This window comes from Cheilinus undulatus, linkage group 4, assembly GCF_018320785.1.
Source record: "Cheilinus undulatus linkage group 4, ASM1832078v1, whole genome shotgun sequence".
Classification (NCBI taxonomy): Eukaryota; Metazoa; Chordata; class Actinopteri; order Labriformes; family Labridae; genus Cheilinus; species Cheilinus undulatus.
This window is the reverse complement of record NC_054868.1, coordinates 24,496,140-24,509,701: the sequence shown is the minus strand read 5'-3', so window position 1 is coordinate 24,509,701 and position 13,562 is coordinate 24,496,140. Positions and strand designations below refer to the sequence as shown.

Here is a 13,562-nt window from a genome sequence, read left to right as displayed (position 1 = left end):
TTTCAGTGCAACTAATCCCCGCCCATAGCTTCCGCCTCATTCTCCTTAAACGACGCTGATTTGTCCGAACAGTGTTTGGCAAGGCACAAACACTGTGGATTGGAGCTTTACAAAATAGATTTGCCTGATGACAGAGATGGAGCCTGGCAAACCCATCTGCTTTGGAAGGTTAATAGCTGACCGGAGCAAGGAAAAAACCTGAATAAAAGAATTTGTACAAACAAAGTATATGTGGCTCTCTATGCCTTAGAAATGCTCATGACTCACAGAAAAAATAGCTAATCCCCGATTCTCTAGCCTCTCCATTTGTGATATGTGCATATCAGGTGCATTTGATGTACTCACTCATACAGGCAGTCGAAAAGCTCTGACTTGTTTACATCCAAACATAACAATCAAGTCGTGTTGCTGCCAAAACGTGCGTCTCACATGCCCACTCTAGTCAAGTTTGTATTTTGTAAAAGACATGAGACAACTATAAAATTCAATCCTAGCCAAGGTGAGCCATGGTCAGTGTTCTAGTTCTGGCCTACCCTAACCCTCATTGTGGTGTTGGTCGGTGGTGAGATGCCTGGGTGGGCCATGAAAACATATCGCATGCCTCTCTCTTCATCAGGACAGTGGGCCTCATTTTCCTGCAGAGAGACGCTGAGCCAGCAGAGGACTTCTTTAAAAGAAGCTACTGTCCTCCACTGGGAGACGAGCGTTGGCCAAACAACGACAGCACACCGAGAGGCCTGAACTGGGATAAAAAAAAAAAAGGGAAGCACAGATCTTCTGAGGTAGCAGCCACATAGCCACCCACTTATTCCGACACTCGTTATACACTTGGGTTCTCTGGTTCAGTGGGTTGAAAAAGGCCTCGTCTATTCAGGCTTTCCAAACTAAACGGGTGCAGTGTTTCGCTAGTCTATCCCTGTATAATCAACTATGCTGCTATTTATTTTATTGGCAGGCGCTGGGGCTGCTAGCATGTCAAAGAAAGGGTAAGACTGCAGCTGAGCAGTTCTGAAAACCACTTTAGGAAAGAGGACGGGAAGGAAAGATGGCCTTAAAACAAAATGGAATGAGTTGCTTTTGGCTGGGAGGCACGAGAACCATATAATAAACCGTAATTTCAGCACACTTTTTCTTTCCTTCTGCAGGCACAGTGTAATTAAAAATACGTTTTGATATAGTTCAACGTCTCTGGTTTCCAAACGGGACGAGCTCGGCATATTTTATTGTAAATATAGAAACTACTAGCACAGCAAAGCTGAAAATCTGGTGGATCCCAAAGAGAGAACGGCTCTTAATGTTGTGACAGCTTGGGTGAAATACAAAGATAGGGAAGACATAAAAACTTTTAAATCCAATAAGAAACGCCAGAGGGTTTTATTATTGTTATTTCAAGGTGGAAGGAGCATGGAGGTGTCAAATAATGATGGAGTGAACATTTTCCAGAACTGGGTCACCTGCTCAAGAACCTGCAAAGTCATGACAGGCCTCCGTCCTCCTCCTCTGAGAGTGTGGAGGTGAGAGAGTGCACGCACATGGGCGTAAAGCTTCAGTTTATGTGTCTAAGAGAAAATGTTCTTGCCTCCTTGACACGGCAGCTGGCACAGGTGGGCTGAAATTAGTGTTGAGTAGGTGCAGTGGTGTTAAAGCCACAGCAGTCACCCAAACTCACCCACTCTGCCCCCCACCCAGCCCTGAGAATCAAAGGGCCCTTTGTGAGCTGATCTGGTCTGGGGATCAGCTCGTGCCCCGCTCTTCTGGCTCAAATGCAGGCGGGGATGGAGATGTGGCTTGAACACTGCAGCTGACTCTACAGAACGTGGACTCTGCGTGTTCGCATGTGTGTAAAGAATTATATACATGAATAATACCTGTGTGTTTTGTCAGTAAATGTGTGAACTCTTAAATTCTTCACGCCTACAGGGCTACCATATCTGCACACTTCTGGTTTAAAAAATACAGGAAGTACAGGAAACCAGCAGCTGACAGACTGCAGTGATGAAAACAATCATGATGCTGCAGTTATAACTGAAATAATCTGTCAGTTCATTTGATTTTGACTTATATTCACACTTTTCCTTAAAGACCCTGTTAAGTGAAATCCAACATTTTTCATCTTAACACACTAGATATACTGGAATATGGTTGCTGCAAACATGTGAAAACACTGAGATCTACATGTGACTGAATTTTGGATTTAGACTGTTATAAAGTTTTTCACCTCTTTCCTGGCTGGGTTTAATATGGGCGGGGCAAATATGTGGGCACATGATGTCACAAGCCCACGGTAGGGAATGACCTCGCCCCTCTGATTGTAACATTTTTTTAAAGTTGAGAGGATCCTAATAATAATATAATTTATAATCCTTAGTCATAAGCTTGGAAATGTTTGATTTTACTGAAATTCGAACTTTGGGTTCATAACACCTGTCATACAAAAAATGTAAATAAAGATTTATTTTATTTTACAGGGTCTTTAAAGCTCCTGTGAGAAACATGTGATGTGTGGTGATTCTGGCGCCCCCCTGTGGACAAAGCAGGTTGTCTCATCTTATGGTAAATCTTGTCCTGTACATATTTAAATAATGTTTTCTTCCAAAAATCTTGAAGTCAAAGGTGAAATAGATCTCCAATAGTTAATTTATGCTGTGAAAAGCATAAAAAGGCATTTTTGAGTGTCTAATCTATGATCTCGTTTGATTTTTAAGCCATAAAGAAATATCAGAATTAATTTCAGTATGTTTTATAACCAGATAACTATTCCTACTAGGAGCTTTGAACAAATAGGAAGCAAAATTTACAGAACCATTCTAGTACTGTTACTCACACAAACTAGGGTGTCCAGACTATGGCCTGGCAGCCCATGTCACCTTTTTTAATCAGTATGCAGCAAATTCTAAAACTAAAATGGATCATGGCCCATATGAGAACATGAAACTTGACTGTATTGTATATCTGAGTTTTAACACTAGATGGTGCTGCTGTATTTATTCTGTAAACAAACATTTTGATAAGAGGATTTCCTTGATGTAGTTTTTTCATTACTAGGTTGAGATGACAGCATACATAGCAGAATTGAAAGCTAAAACGTCATTGATTCCCAGGTCTCCACCCCTTATTCTGTGTCACTGCATGCTCATCAACTAGCTGATCAATCGGACCAATGGAGGAGGTCAGCCCTGCTTTTCACACCAAGATTTACAGCTCATTAATGAACCCCATACAGACCAGTTCATCCTAGCATATGTATGGGTTTAAAGAACTGGCATTCACTGAACTACAAAGAGACAAAGGGATCTGTTATATAAATGTATATATCAAATATATACTATGTATAAATAAAAATGCATACATTTAAAGCTTTATTACCAACCCAAGGGCTCACTTTCATATTAATTTTTCCCTGGTTAAACACAGTCCACACTCATAAGGTGTGAAATATTAAACAAAATCATCCCATGTTAAAACATTAATGCAAATGTTTATATACATGTCATGAAGATTTATGACTTGGTTGGGAAAATACCTGCTGATGCTCAGTAAACCTAATTCCAGCTGCAACTAAAAATACCTTGGTCAAATACTGATGTAATCTTACAGACATATATGTGTGCTGGAGCAGGGAGGAAGCCCAGAGACCAAGTGGCAGACCACAGTAATGTGACTGTGTCTGACTGTCTGACAACTCAAGGCCTTCATCAGTCAAAGGTCCACATTAGCAGGGCTGTGGGAGTCGCATTTAAACCAGGATGTGTGCTGAAGGATCTGTAGACCGAGGTGCAATTGCATACACTGGTATGGTAAATCTTTTTCACGCCTTCTGATGTTGTAGACATAACACAAACTAAAAGACAACAAAATGATGCTGTAGCCATGAGTCTGTCTTTAGAAAAAATATTAATTGTCTTTCTTTTTTTCAGAAAATAAGGGGAAATGCTTTCAAGAATTAGAGGGCATGTTATTTGTGTTTCAAGCACAATTGTGTCCTTAAAATGAAAATGGGATTTTGTTTTATTTTAAATGAAGTAAAACTTAAACGTGGTTTAAGTTAGTTTAAAGAACGTATAATTGAGGAAACTTGAAGCGTAACCAAACCCTAAAGTTAAAGCTGCGTTTACCCTGGAATTTCAAAAAAGCCTTTTGAACGTAATGGACAGGGCTCAGAGGGAGAGGGGGTAAGGTACGCCTATCCCTCTTTCCTGCTGTCCCTTATAAGCCATACATTATTCAGTCTATGCTGCTTTTAGATTGGATTATTAGCCATAACGTCACAACCATTCAAGGTCAACTTACCACAATCAACAAGAAACAATGATAAATGGTTACACAGAAGACAGTTTTGTATGCTATCGCCCATGTCTCAAGAAAAAAATGGTTTATTCACAAACTCAGTCAACAGCACTTCATTACCTCTAATCCTAAAGTGCCACAGCAACATCTCTGATTGGCTGATCCTGCCTGAATGAGCCAAACTTCAGTATTTTCTCACTTTATGCCGCTACATGTGAATTTCACGTTTGTATTTCAACAACAGACAGTTTAATGGTGAAACAAACATGTGTGATCATGTACAAGACAAAATTTCATATATTATCAACTCAATTTAAAAAACAGGGTTTATTTGTGATCTCATGGAACAGCACTACATTACCAACAATCCTACAGTGTCAAGGCAATTTTGGCTGTGAGCTGCTCTGGGTGCAGTTAATGGTCAAGAAAAAGTGGGTGGTAACTATTGACATAAGACCAGCCAGTAGAAAAAGGTTAAAAAAATTCACTTGCAGTGGACAATTTCAACCTGTAGAGGGCAGTTTGCTTTGCACATTTTTAAAACAAAAGGTAGAATTTAAATACTTTGGACCAAAATGTCAAGATTCGGTCCCTAACGGATCAACAGTGCTACTAATCTCCATGTGCATAGGTTTTAATCTGAAAAAAATGGTCTGATGGTTTAGTTCCTTTAAGTTTATCCAATCTATAACAAACACCCTTTATTAAAGCATTTCATTTTTTTTTCATTTTTTACACATTGTGATGTTGGTTTTGACAACTAGGACAAAAGTTAGAGCAAAATTAGCTCAAATGATACTGTTTCATTTCAAAATCATTTACCTTAAAATTAAACAGGTCATTAATTCTCTTTAACCTCTAGTGGATAAACATAATAAATGATTTGCTGAACTTACGACAATTTATTACGACACTTCCAAAATTAAGTTGATCTGGCAGAAAGTCTTCAAGCTGTTAATAAGAAAAACTGCTTTCACAGAAACTGTATAGTTAGATTGTTTTGAATTTTTTCGTTTGTTTATTGCTTTTACTGTTTGTGTTTATCTTCTGTAAAGCACACTGAGTTTACATTTAAATGAAACGTGCTATGCAGAACCAACAGAATGGAATAAAATGGAATGAATCAACATTGTTTTGGTTAATCAGCATTTATCACGGAAAGCTGCATTACAAATTAGAGCTTGTCAATTTCGACCTTTTGCAAATCTTGTCTGGTCTTCTTGAAGCTCTCCTAATAAGGAGCCAGACGGGCAGTTAATGATGCTGACTGGATAACATAGCTGAGCTTCAACTCACAACCAGAGGCTGTTCAAACACATATGGATACTATTTGACAAAATGACCAGATGTTCATTTCCTAAACATGTCTCTCGTGCCAGCCGCTGCTATTGAAAAAGGTTTCCACTAAGAATTTGCACTAAAAAAGCAAAGAGGGAAAAATCTCCACATATCTCCGTGTTCCTCTTGTTCTAATGATTCCCACCTCACACCCAGTCAGCTAGAAAGTACCTGGAGCCACATGATCACCAAAATACCAGAAGAACAATCCCAAAGTTCAGTCAATCATATCATCATTCATACACCCCATAGGTTTCCTCCGTAGATTGATCATTGATCATAACATTTCCAGCTGTCATATAAATAACTCTGTTAAAAAACCTAAAGTATGGAGCTGATATCTGTGAGCATATGAGAACAGCTAGCAGCTGCTGTGCTACCAAGTGTTTAGTGCTATAGCAATGCCAGCTTCAACAGGCCTCTCATGCTGGTCTCATGTTAGTGCATGTGCATGTGAGTGGCTCAGTGCACACAACCACAATCATGGGGAATATTGCTGGCTCGACAAATGTCCAGAAGACAATCACTGACACCCTCAACAGAGCCACATAAGGCCATTGCTGAAAGGACAGGCTGTTCTCATTGTGCTGTATCAAAGCATGTACATGGAAAGTTGACTGGAATGGAAAACTGTGGTAGGAAAAGGTGCACAAGCAACAGGGATAAGTGCAGCCTTCAGAGGATTGTCAAACAAAGCACATTTAAGAACTTAGGAAAGCGTTTATCTAATCAACGGTAATGATGTACACTTAAAATCCTTCAAAGACAACGCTTAGGAAGGATAAAATATACGGAAACAGAAAGATACCATAGTCAGCACTTTCTCATATTAGTGTTGTATGTTTGCATGAACATATGAACAGCTTTATGGACAGCTAACAAGTGTGCACTGATGAAATAACTCATATAATTATTAGGCATTAACCATTTACATGATGCAGTTTATATTCTATATGGAGATATGTCCATATACAAGTGTGTCAGCACAAATGTGTGTGTGTGTGAGTGTGGGTTACCTGAGGTTAGTGTTTTGGCTGTCCATGGCCACCCGGGAACCATTTGGACTTGGGCTGCTGGAGGAAACAGGAGGCGAGGGGGGGTGGGGTGGGGAAGGACAAAGCAGGAGCAAAAGGGGAAGAGAGAAAATGTGAATGGCAGAGAAGAGGATATAAACATTCACAAAAAAGGACAAAAGTTAAAAAAAAAAGTAGTAGCACAGACAGGATATGTAAAGGGGTACACAAGAATCAGGAATAATGTAGATTAGGAAAAGGAATGAGAAAACATTAGGTATGAAAAAAAGCAGAAAGAGCCGCAGAAGGTAAAGGAGTTCAAAAAACAAAGGAAGGGCAGAGAGAGGGGAGATGACATAAAGAGGAGTGAAAAAAAGATGACATGGTTGAAGCCAAGACAGTCATCAGCTATCATCTTACAGCAGACACATGGATTCATGACTGCAGGATGTCACAGATTTCCAAACAATTTTTCCCTCTTTTCAGGTTGTTCCAGCATTCCCAGACATAAGTCATCAAGTGCAATTCCACAACGGATAGTTTGAGTGTGAAGCTCTTTTCAGCACTATCATAATCTGTATATGGCACTTTGATTTTTCTTTACCCAGGTCAAAAAGTGTTTTAAAACAGCTTCAACTTGTTTAAAAAATATCAAAACAATAAGTGAGACCAGGGGAAAACATGGATTTAGGGTTCATCTTATGAATTTAGGTTTTAGCTTATTCTGTTTGAACTTGAGAATTATCTCTTAGTCGTTAATCCTCTTGTTTGATCATATTTATCCAAGTTCCCCTTAATTATTTTTTCTTTTCTTATTTTAGCATATTTCCCTGAGTTACCTTTTAGTGTTTCTAATCTTATTTTAGTACTTTTTATTCTATTCCATTTTAATTTAATTTTATGATATTTTATTCTCCACTTTAACCTCACCTCCAGTGCTCCCTCATTTTAAACCATTAAGATCAAGACGTACTCAGTACACAAGTTCCTGTTCTTATTGTGCCTTTTATTTATGATGTATTTTGCCAATATCGTGTATGGATTGTGGGGTGGTGGGTTAGAGGGTTGAATGGAGCGGGTTAGGGTCATATTTCCTTTTATCTCCTTAAATTCATCTGTCTGTTTGTAAAGCACTTTGTGCTACATTGTCTTGTATGAAAAGTGCTATTTCAATAAAGTTTGACTGATTAATTGATTGATAAAGGACAGCTCTCCAAATATAAAGACAAAACATTTGGAGCTCTCCTGCTGACTAGCTGCAGCACAGGACATTACTCCACCTGCTGCATGTAAACAGATGGGAAATGGGTTGAAATCATTTAATTTTGGCAGCTATTTTGAATTTAGTCTTATGGATTGGATTGGATTAAAATGCTTTTTTTACTTTTAGTTACAGTTCAGTCATTTTCATCCTTGATAGTTTAAGTCTAATTTTAGTCGACAAAAACTCCAAAACATTTCAATCAAGTATCAGTATCAATCATTATAAATGTAAAACACTCATATTACGCACTGTGAATATTTGAATTGATTTAAAATACACTAGTGAAATACTGGCATACCCTTTTTTATCACCTGGGATCCATTTTAGCCACTCTTAGTCTAGTCTTCTTCATGGAATATATGTAGTTAAACAACATTTTGGTTAACATTTTAGTTGAATACTGGATGGACGTCAGATTGTTGCACAAATCAACAAACTGTTTATTTTTGGCAGCAACATGTGTTTATACAAAATGTGAGCAACAATCCCACTGACAAAGAAAGGAGTTAGGCTGAAACTGCTGCCAAATTGCTAACCTTGTTTACTCTAAAGTCATGTTTGACTGTGCAGGTTTTTAGTTTTGAGAGTTAAGGCTCTGTTGCTAGTGAATGAATCTGTGTGTAGTGTGCTGTAATAGTCATCTCACTCCATGTCACACACTACAAGAAGAAAACTTTTAAATTTTTCATCATGTGTCTTCAGTAAAAATCTGTTAAATTTTTGAAAGTCTGGTGTGTGCCAGGCTTTAAAGTGCTGCTTGAAAGTACACTTTTTGTAGATAAAGATATGGATACTTGGTGAAAATGCACCTCAATGACTGGTTCACTTACTTTAGTACGAGATGCAGGTTTGCAGAAAGCCGAGGGTCTGTGAATTGTGTTGTTCGATTGTTGTGGTCTACAAAGTAGACGCGGCCCGTAGCTGTGTTTCTGATCTCCCAGCCTGGTGGCAGTGGGCCCAGCTCCTCACAGTTCACATTGCTTAGATCCCTGAACAGAAAGAGAGATTTTCAAAAAACATTTAATAAATTGAATAAAATCAACACAAAAGAAGCCAACAGCCTTACTAACAATTCTCCTGATGATTCTACACTGGCTGGTTGGAGCGTAAGGAATGGATTATGATCTTTACACTGCGAAAGCATAAATCTTCACTGAATATTTGTGTGTGCAACAATACAACAAAGTCAGCGCACTAGGTAAAAACTACTGTCGTTATTAATTTCATATTCACACTGATGTTGCTAGTTGCTTCACTAATAGATGGAAAGTAGAAGTACAGGTGCGTCTCAAAAGTTAGAATATCATAAAAAGTTATTTTTTTCCTGTAAGGTTAAACTTCTACATATCATAGATTCATCATGCAGAAAGTGAAATATTTCAAAGGGCTTTTTTGTTTTGCTTGAATTTTGATGATTACAGCATAAAAAAAAAAAAAAATTAAAAATCCACTATCTGAAACTATTAGGAGTATTGCTGTAAAGTCCAATTTCCTGTCACTTATTTCACCCCTGAAAAGTCCTCAAAGTAGCAACTGATCTAAAAACACCTACAAGGGTCCCTGAGCTGTTATTCTCTCATTCTGGCTCAGTGCACACAGCCACAGTCAAGGTGAAAACTGCTGACTCGACAGTTGTCCAAAGGATAATCGCCGACAACCTCCAGAAGGAGAGTAAGACACAGAAGGTGTCATATCATCTGCTACTGCTGGTCCACTGTGCTTTATCAAGTCCAGAGCACTTCATGTGACCAACTGCTGAGCAGCTATATGGAGATACTAATTTCCTTTACAAGCAGGACTCAGCTCCCTCCCACAGGGAAGCCAAAAGTACCAGAAGAAACTTTTTTGCTCACAATGGTCTTACAGTATTTGATTTGCCAGCTGGCCAGACGGCTCGACCTGGACCCCATAGAGAATCTCTAGGGTATTGACAAGAGGAAGATGAGAGACAACAGACTCAACAATACAGACAAGCTGAAGGCTGCTATCAGAGCAAGCCAGGCTTTATAACAACCCAGCAGCGCCACAGACTGACTGGCTTCATGCAATATCAGATGCAGTAATTTGTGCAGAAGGTGCCCGGACCAAGTACTAAGTGATGATTATTTTAGAGGGTTGTTAATTTTGTATGAGAAATCTTTTTTTTTTAATTGGTGCGTTTTAATTCCTCTCAAACTTTGATAGTGGATCCATAAAAGCCGTAATCATCAAGATTAAAACAATTTTTTTTAAACCATTTCATGTTGTGTGTGATTAATTTCAAATATATGGAAGTTAAATTTTTGAATTAATGTGACAATTGAACTTTTTCATAATAATCTTTTTTTTTTTGATGCATCTGTTAAATACAGCGAACCACATCCACACATATTTTTGCATAATTGAGCAATAATCTTAAAACTGCACGTAACTGTTGCATTCACTCCAAAACAGACAAGCACTGACAAAGTGCATGCTCTAATTTCTTATTTCCTGTTCTCTACTAAACACTGACTCTCTTGTCAGTAAAAAAAGGAAGTCCTGATCTGGGACAGGGCCGTAGCCTGAGGAGGACTTGTGCCTCTGTGTCTGTTCGTGTGTGGGTACTTTTTGTCCTTGTGTGACGTGAGGACACACCACTCAGGAACAAAGCGCATGCCTCGCTGCTTTCATCACAACATACTGTGTCAATTTAGCAGCTCTGTCCAAAATGACCAAACCCTCAGGTTGATGTGGTCTCTTGAATGTTAAATTCATGTTCTTCATCTGTGAGCAGCGGCTACACCAGACCATGGCCAAACATGTAACACAATAGCTGTTTGTACAATACAGCAGTGGACTATGGAGAGTTGGGTTTTGACTGAATGCAGAACAACTAGCCTGTGGTGTGTTCAGCTCAACATCTGTCCAGCAATGTTCCACATCAGACTCAGGGGTCATTAAATTGGCTGACACTGAGTTGAGACTGAAATTTGACTAAAAGACTGTTTTTGAACATAAAGCTGAGTAATTAAGAGAGAAACTGGGTCTGCTAAAACCCAGTCAGGTCCAGTTAATTCCTGTCAGGATTGGGAATGAGCTTCAGGGTTTATGTTAGGATTAGTAAAAAAGACTGTCATCTCAAATAATAGTGCTCATATTAACAGCATCTAATTACTTAAATTTGATGATCATGAAAAGATGCTTCTTCTATTTGCTAAGACCACAGTGAAAAAGTGTCTTCTGTCAGTGAAAAGCTTGGACACCCCCTTGATGGCACTCTACTGTGCTGCTTTGCACCAGGTCTAGGTCTGTGCGAGTATCAGTCCTGCTGGTGTTGTAAGAACATTGGGCGTCGTTCACTTAATCTTGATCTTAATTAAGAACAAAATCTAAGAACATTAGAAGCACTCTAAGAAACTGTTTTAGTACTGATATGGCAGGATAAAATGTTAAATGTACACTTAAATGTGCTAGACTAAGAATGAGACAACAAAATATAATTTTAACTGTATTTTACTACGTTTTTATCAATCAAGCACTTTTCTTAATTAGATCATAACCACAAGTACATGACTTAAATATAGTCAAATATCAATTTAAACATGCAGCTTAACTGAGATATGTTAAAGGTGCAGCGTGTAATATTTAATAGAAGCATTTAGTGGAACAAACTTTGTATAAATGAAACCTTGTATTTGTAAGTAGACCAATCTAACTTGGTGTTAAATCACATGAATAGATTTTTTTTTTTTTTTTACCAACCTAGAATAAGCCTTTCAATAATACATAAGGAAAGTCCTTGCATTGGACATCTTGATTTTTTGCAGCTTGCATCTTTCTACAATACCACAGAGAGAAGCAAGTAACAGTTAAGCATTTTTAAATTCCACTGTTGCAATCAGTGACTAACAGTCAGTATCTGACCGTTACGTCACTAATATGCACAATTTGGCTCACTGCACCTTTAAATTATAAATCTAGCACATGTGTACAAATCTTATCAATTAGACACGTATTTAAAAAAAAACTATCTTTGCACATGGTTATTTAAATGTATTTAAATGATAAAATTAGAATTTTTCTTTTTATCCTGCATGAATGCTTTTTTTATTTTCTTATCACAGCATAATGCATGTCATTTCTGATGAAAGTACTATCTGAACGAGTGATATCATCTAATTAGTGTGTTTGTAGCATATATTTATTATGATTTGAGTTTCATTTGGAGCAGCACTTCTATGGTTTGAGTCCAGTGCGCGATTACTTTCATGGTTTATTTTAATATAGACATTACTGACATCTGGCTTCTTCGCTTCTCACTCATGTGTGCCTCAAGTGTGCACTTAGCACTACAGTCTAATGCCCTTATATGAGCAAAAAAGGGAGTGTCTCTATGCTAACTGGGTGAAAGATGCAGCTTATAGCCTCTGAGCACACGGGATTCATCAACTTAATATAGGAGAGAATAATTCAGCTGTTTAAGAAAGTGTCATGCATCCCATGAAGGTTTCTCTGAGAAACTCTCTTCAGAACAATTATGAAAGATATTGGTGAAGATATTGGTGAATGCACCAGTGCTTTTATAATTAATTTGTAGTTTGAAGCTGATAGGCTGTTTATGGTCAAATGAAATGGAGAAAAAAAAATAGAAAAAAAGAAAAAGTAACAAATCTAAACAATAATGAAGAAAATCTGTGTAAAAATGAGTTTACCTGGGCACCCGAGGGTCATGCCAGGTACTGACTCCAGTCTGTGTGTGGAGGAAGTAGACCTGACCCTGCTGAGTTGTTCTTTGCTCTGAAACAGAGAGAAAATTGTTTTAAATCAACATGTGTAAGAGGCAAAAACTGCAAGCATGGATAGATTTGTGTATTTTGGAGAAGGTGCAGTCAGTTTATAATTGATGTGACAACCAAACTGCATAGACAAGAGTTGCTTAAAGTGTGCGCCAATGTAATCAATTAGTTCCTCTTAAGCATCCAGCGGGTTTACCCTAAGAGGAAGAGAGAAAATACAATGTGAGGGGAATTTAAAAGTCTTCCATGAGTGTTCTTCTTTGCAGAGTTCCTAAACGCATCCTAGTTGTTTTTTTCTCTCTCCTAAAAGTGGAAAATGCCTCAGAAGTCATCTTTTCCTCTTAATCTCCAAAACAAAAAGGACTTGAAAAGGAAAATGCTCTCACTCAGTTCAAAACCACAAATCAAAAATATACTGTTAACAGCAAAAAAAAAAAAAACAATATGAAGAGGTAAGGTAGCTTAATCTGAAGTGAGTGAGTCAGTCTCCTTTCACACACAATCAATACCACAAGACAAAAAAATGATAAACTGACCATAATACTCAAAACTAAAAGGGGGTAACCCTCAGTAAAAACAAGGAATAAAAACAGATTAATAAAAAGCAACTTAAAATTAAGATAAAAGTAAAAATTTAACATGGATCAGAAAATATGTGTTAAGTAAAACACTAATAAATGAAAACATGCTGGATACAACAAGTAGTAATATTCCTCAGCATATAATTTCCAGCCCAATTAAAAGCTGACTAGCCTAAAGTCAAATAAGTACTAAACAGTAATAAACCACAACGACAATGGCTACAAGTGGTGGGTGTCTGCATTACAGTTTAGACGGAGCATTTGACCGGGACTGTGGAACATAAAAATGTAGGTTTAACAACTTGAATTCATGTGCCGATGA

General features: G+C 37.9%; 1 protein-coding gene across 2 annotated transcripts in view; it reads right to left on the bottom strand.

The window, feature by feature from the left end:
- Nucleotides 1–13,562, bottom strand: part of LOC121508118 (E3 ubiquitin-protein ligase SMURF2-like) — a 98,358-nt gene that overhangs the window by 13,690 nt on the left and 71,106 nt on the right. Inside the window, exons 9-11 of one of the 2 annotated variants that reach the window (XM_041784657.1) lie at nucleotides 12,576–12,660; nucleotides 8,733–8,891; nucleotides 6,642–6,698 (exon numbers count right to left, since the gene is read on the bottom strand). In XM_041784657.1, coding sequence (XP_041640591.1) covers nucleotides 6,642–6,698; nucleotides 8,733–8,891; nucleotides 12,576–12,660 — 301 coding nt within the window. The remainder of the gene's footprint in view (nucleotides 1–6,641; nucleotides 6,699–8,732; nucleotides 8,892–12,575; nucleotides 12,661–13,562) is intronic. The other variant, XM_041784658.1, reaches the window with a different exon arrangement.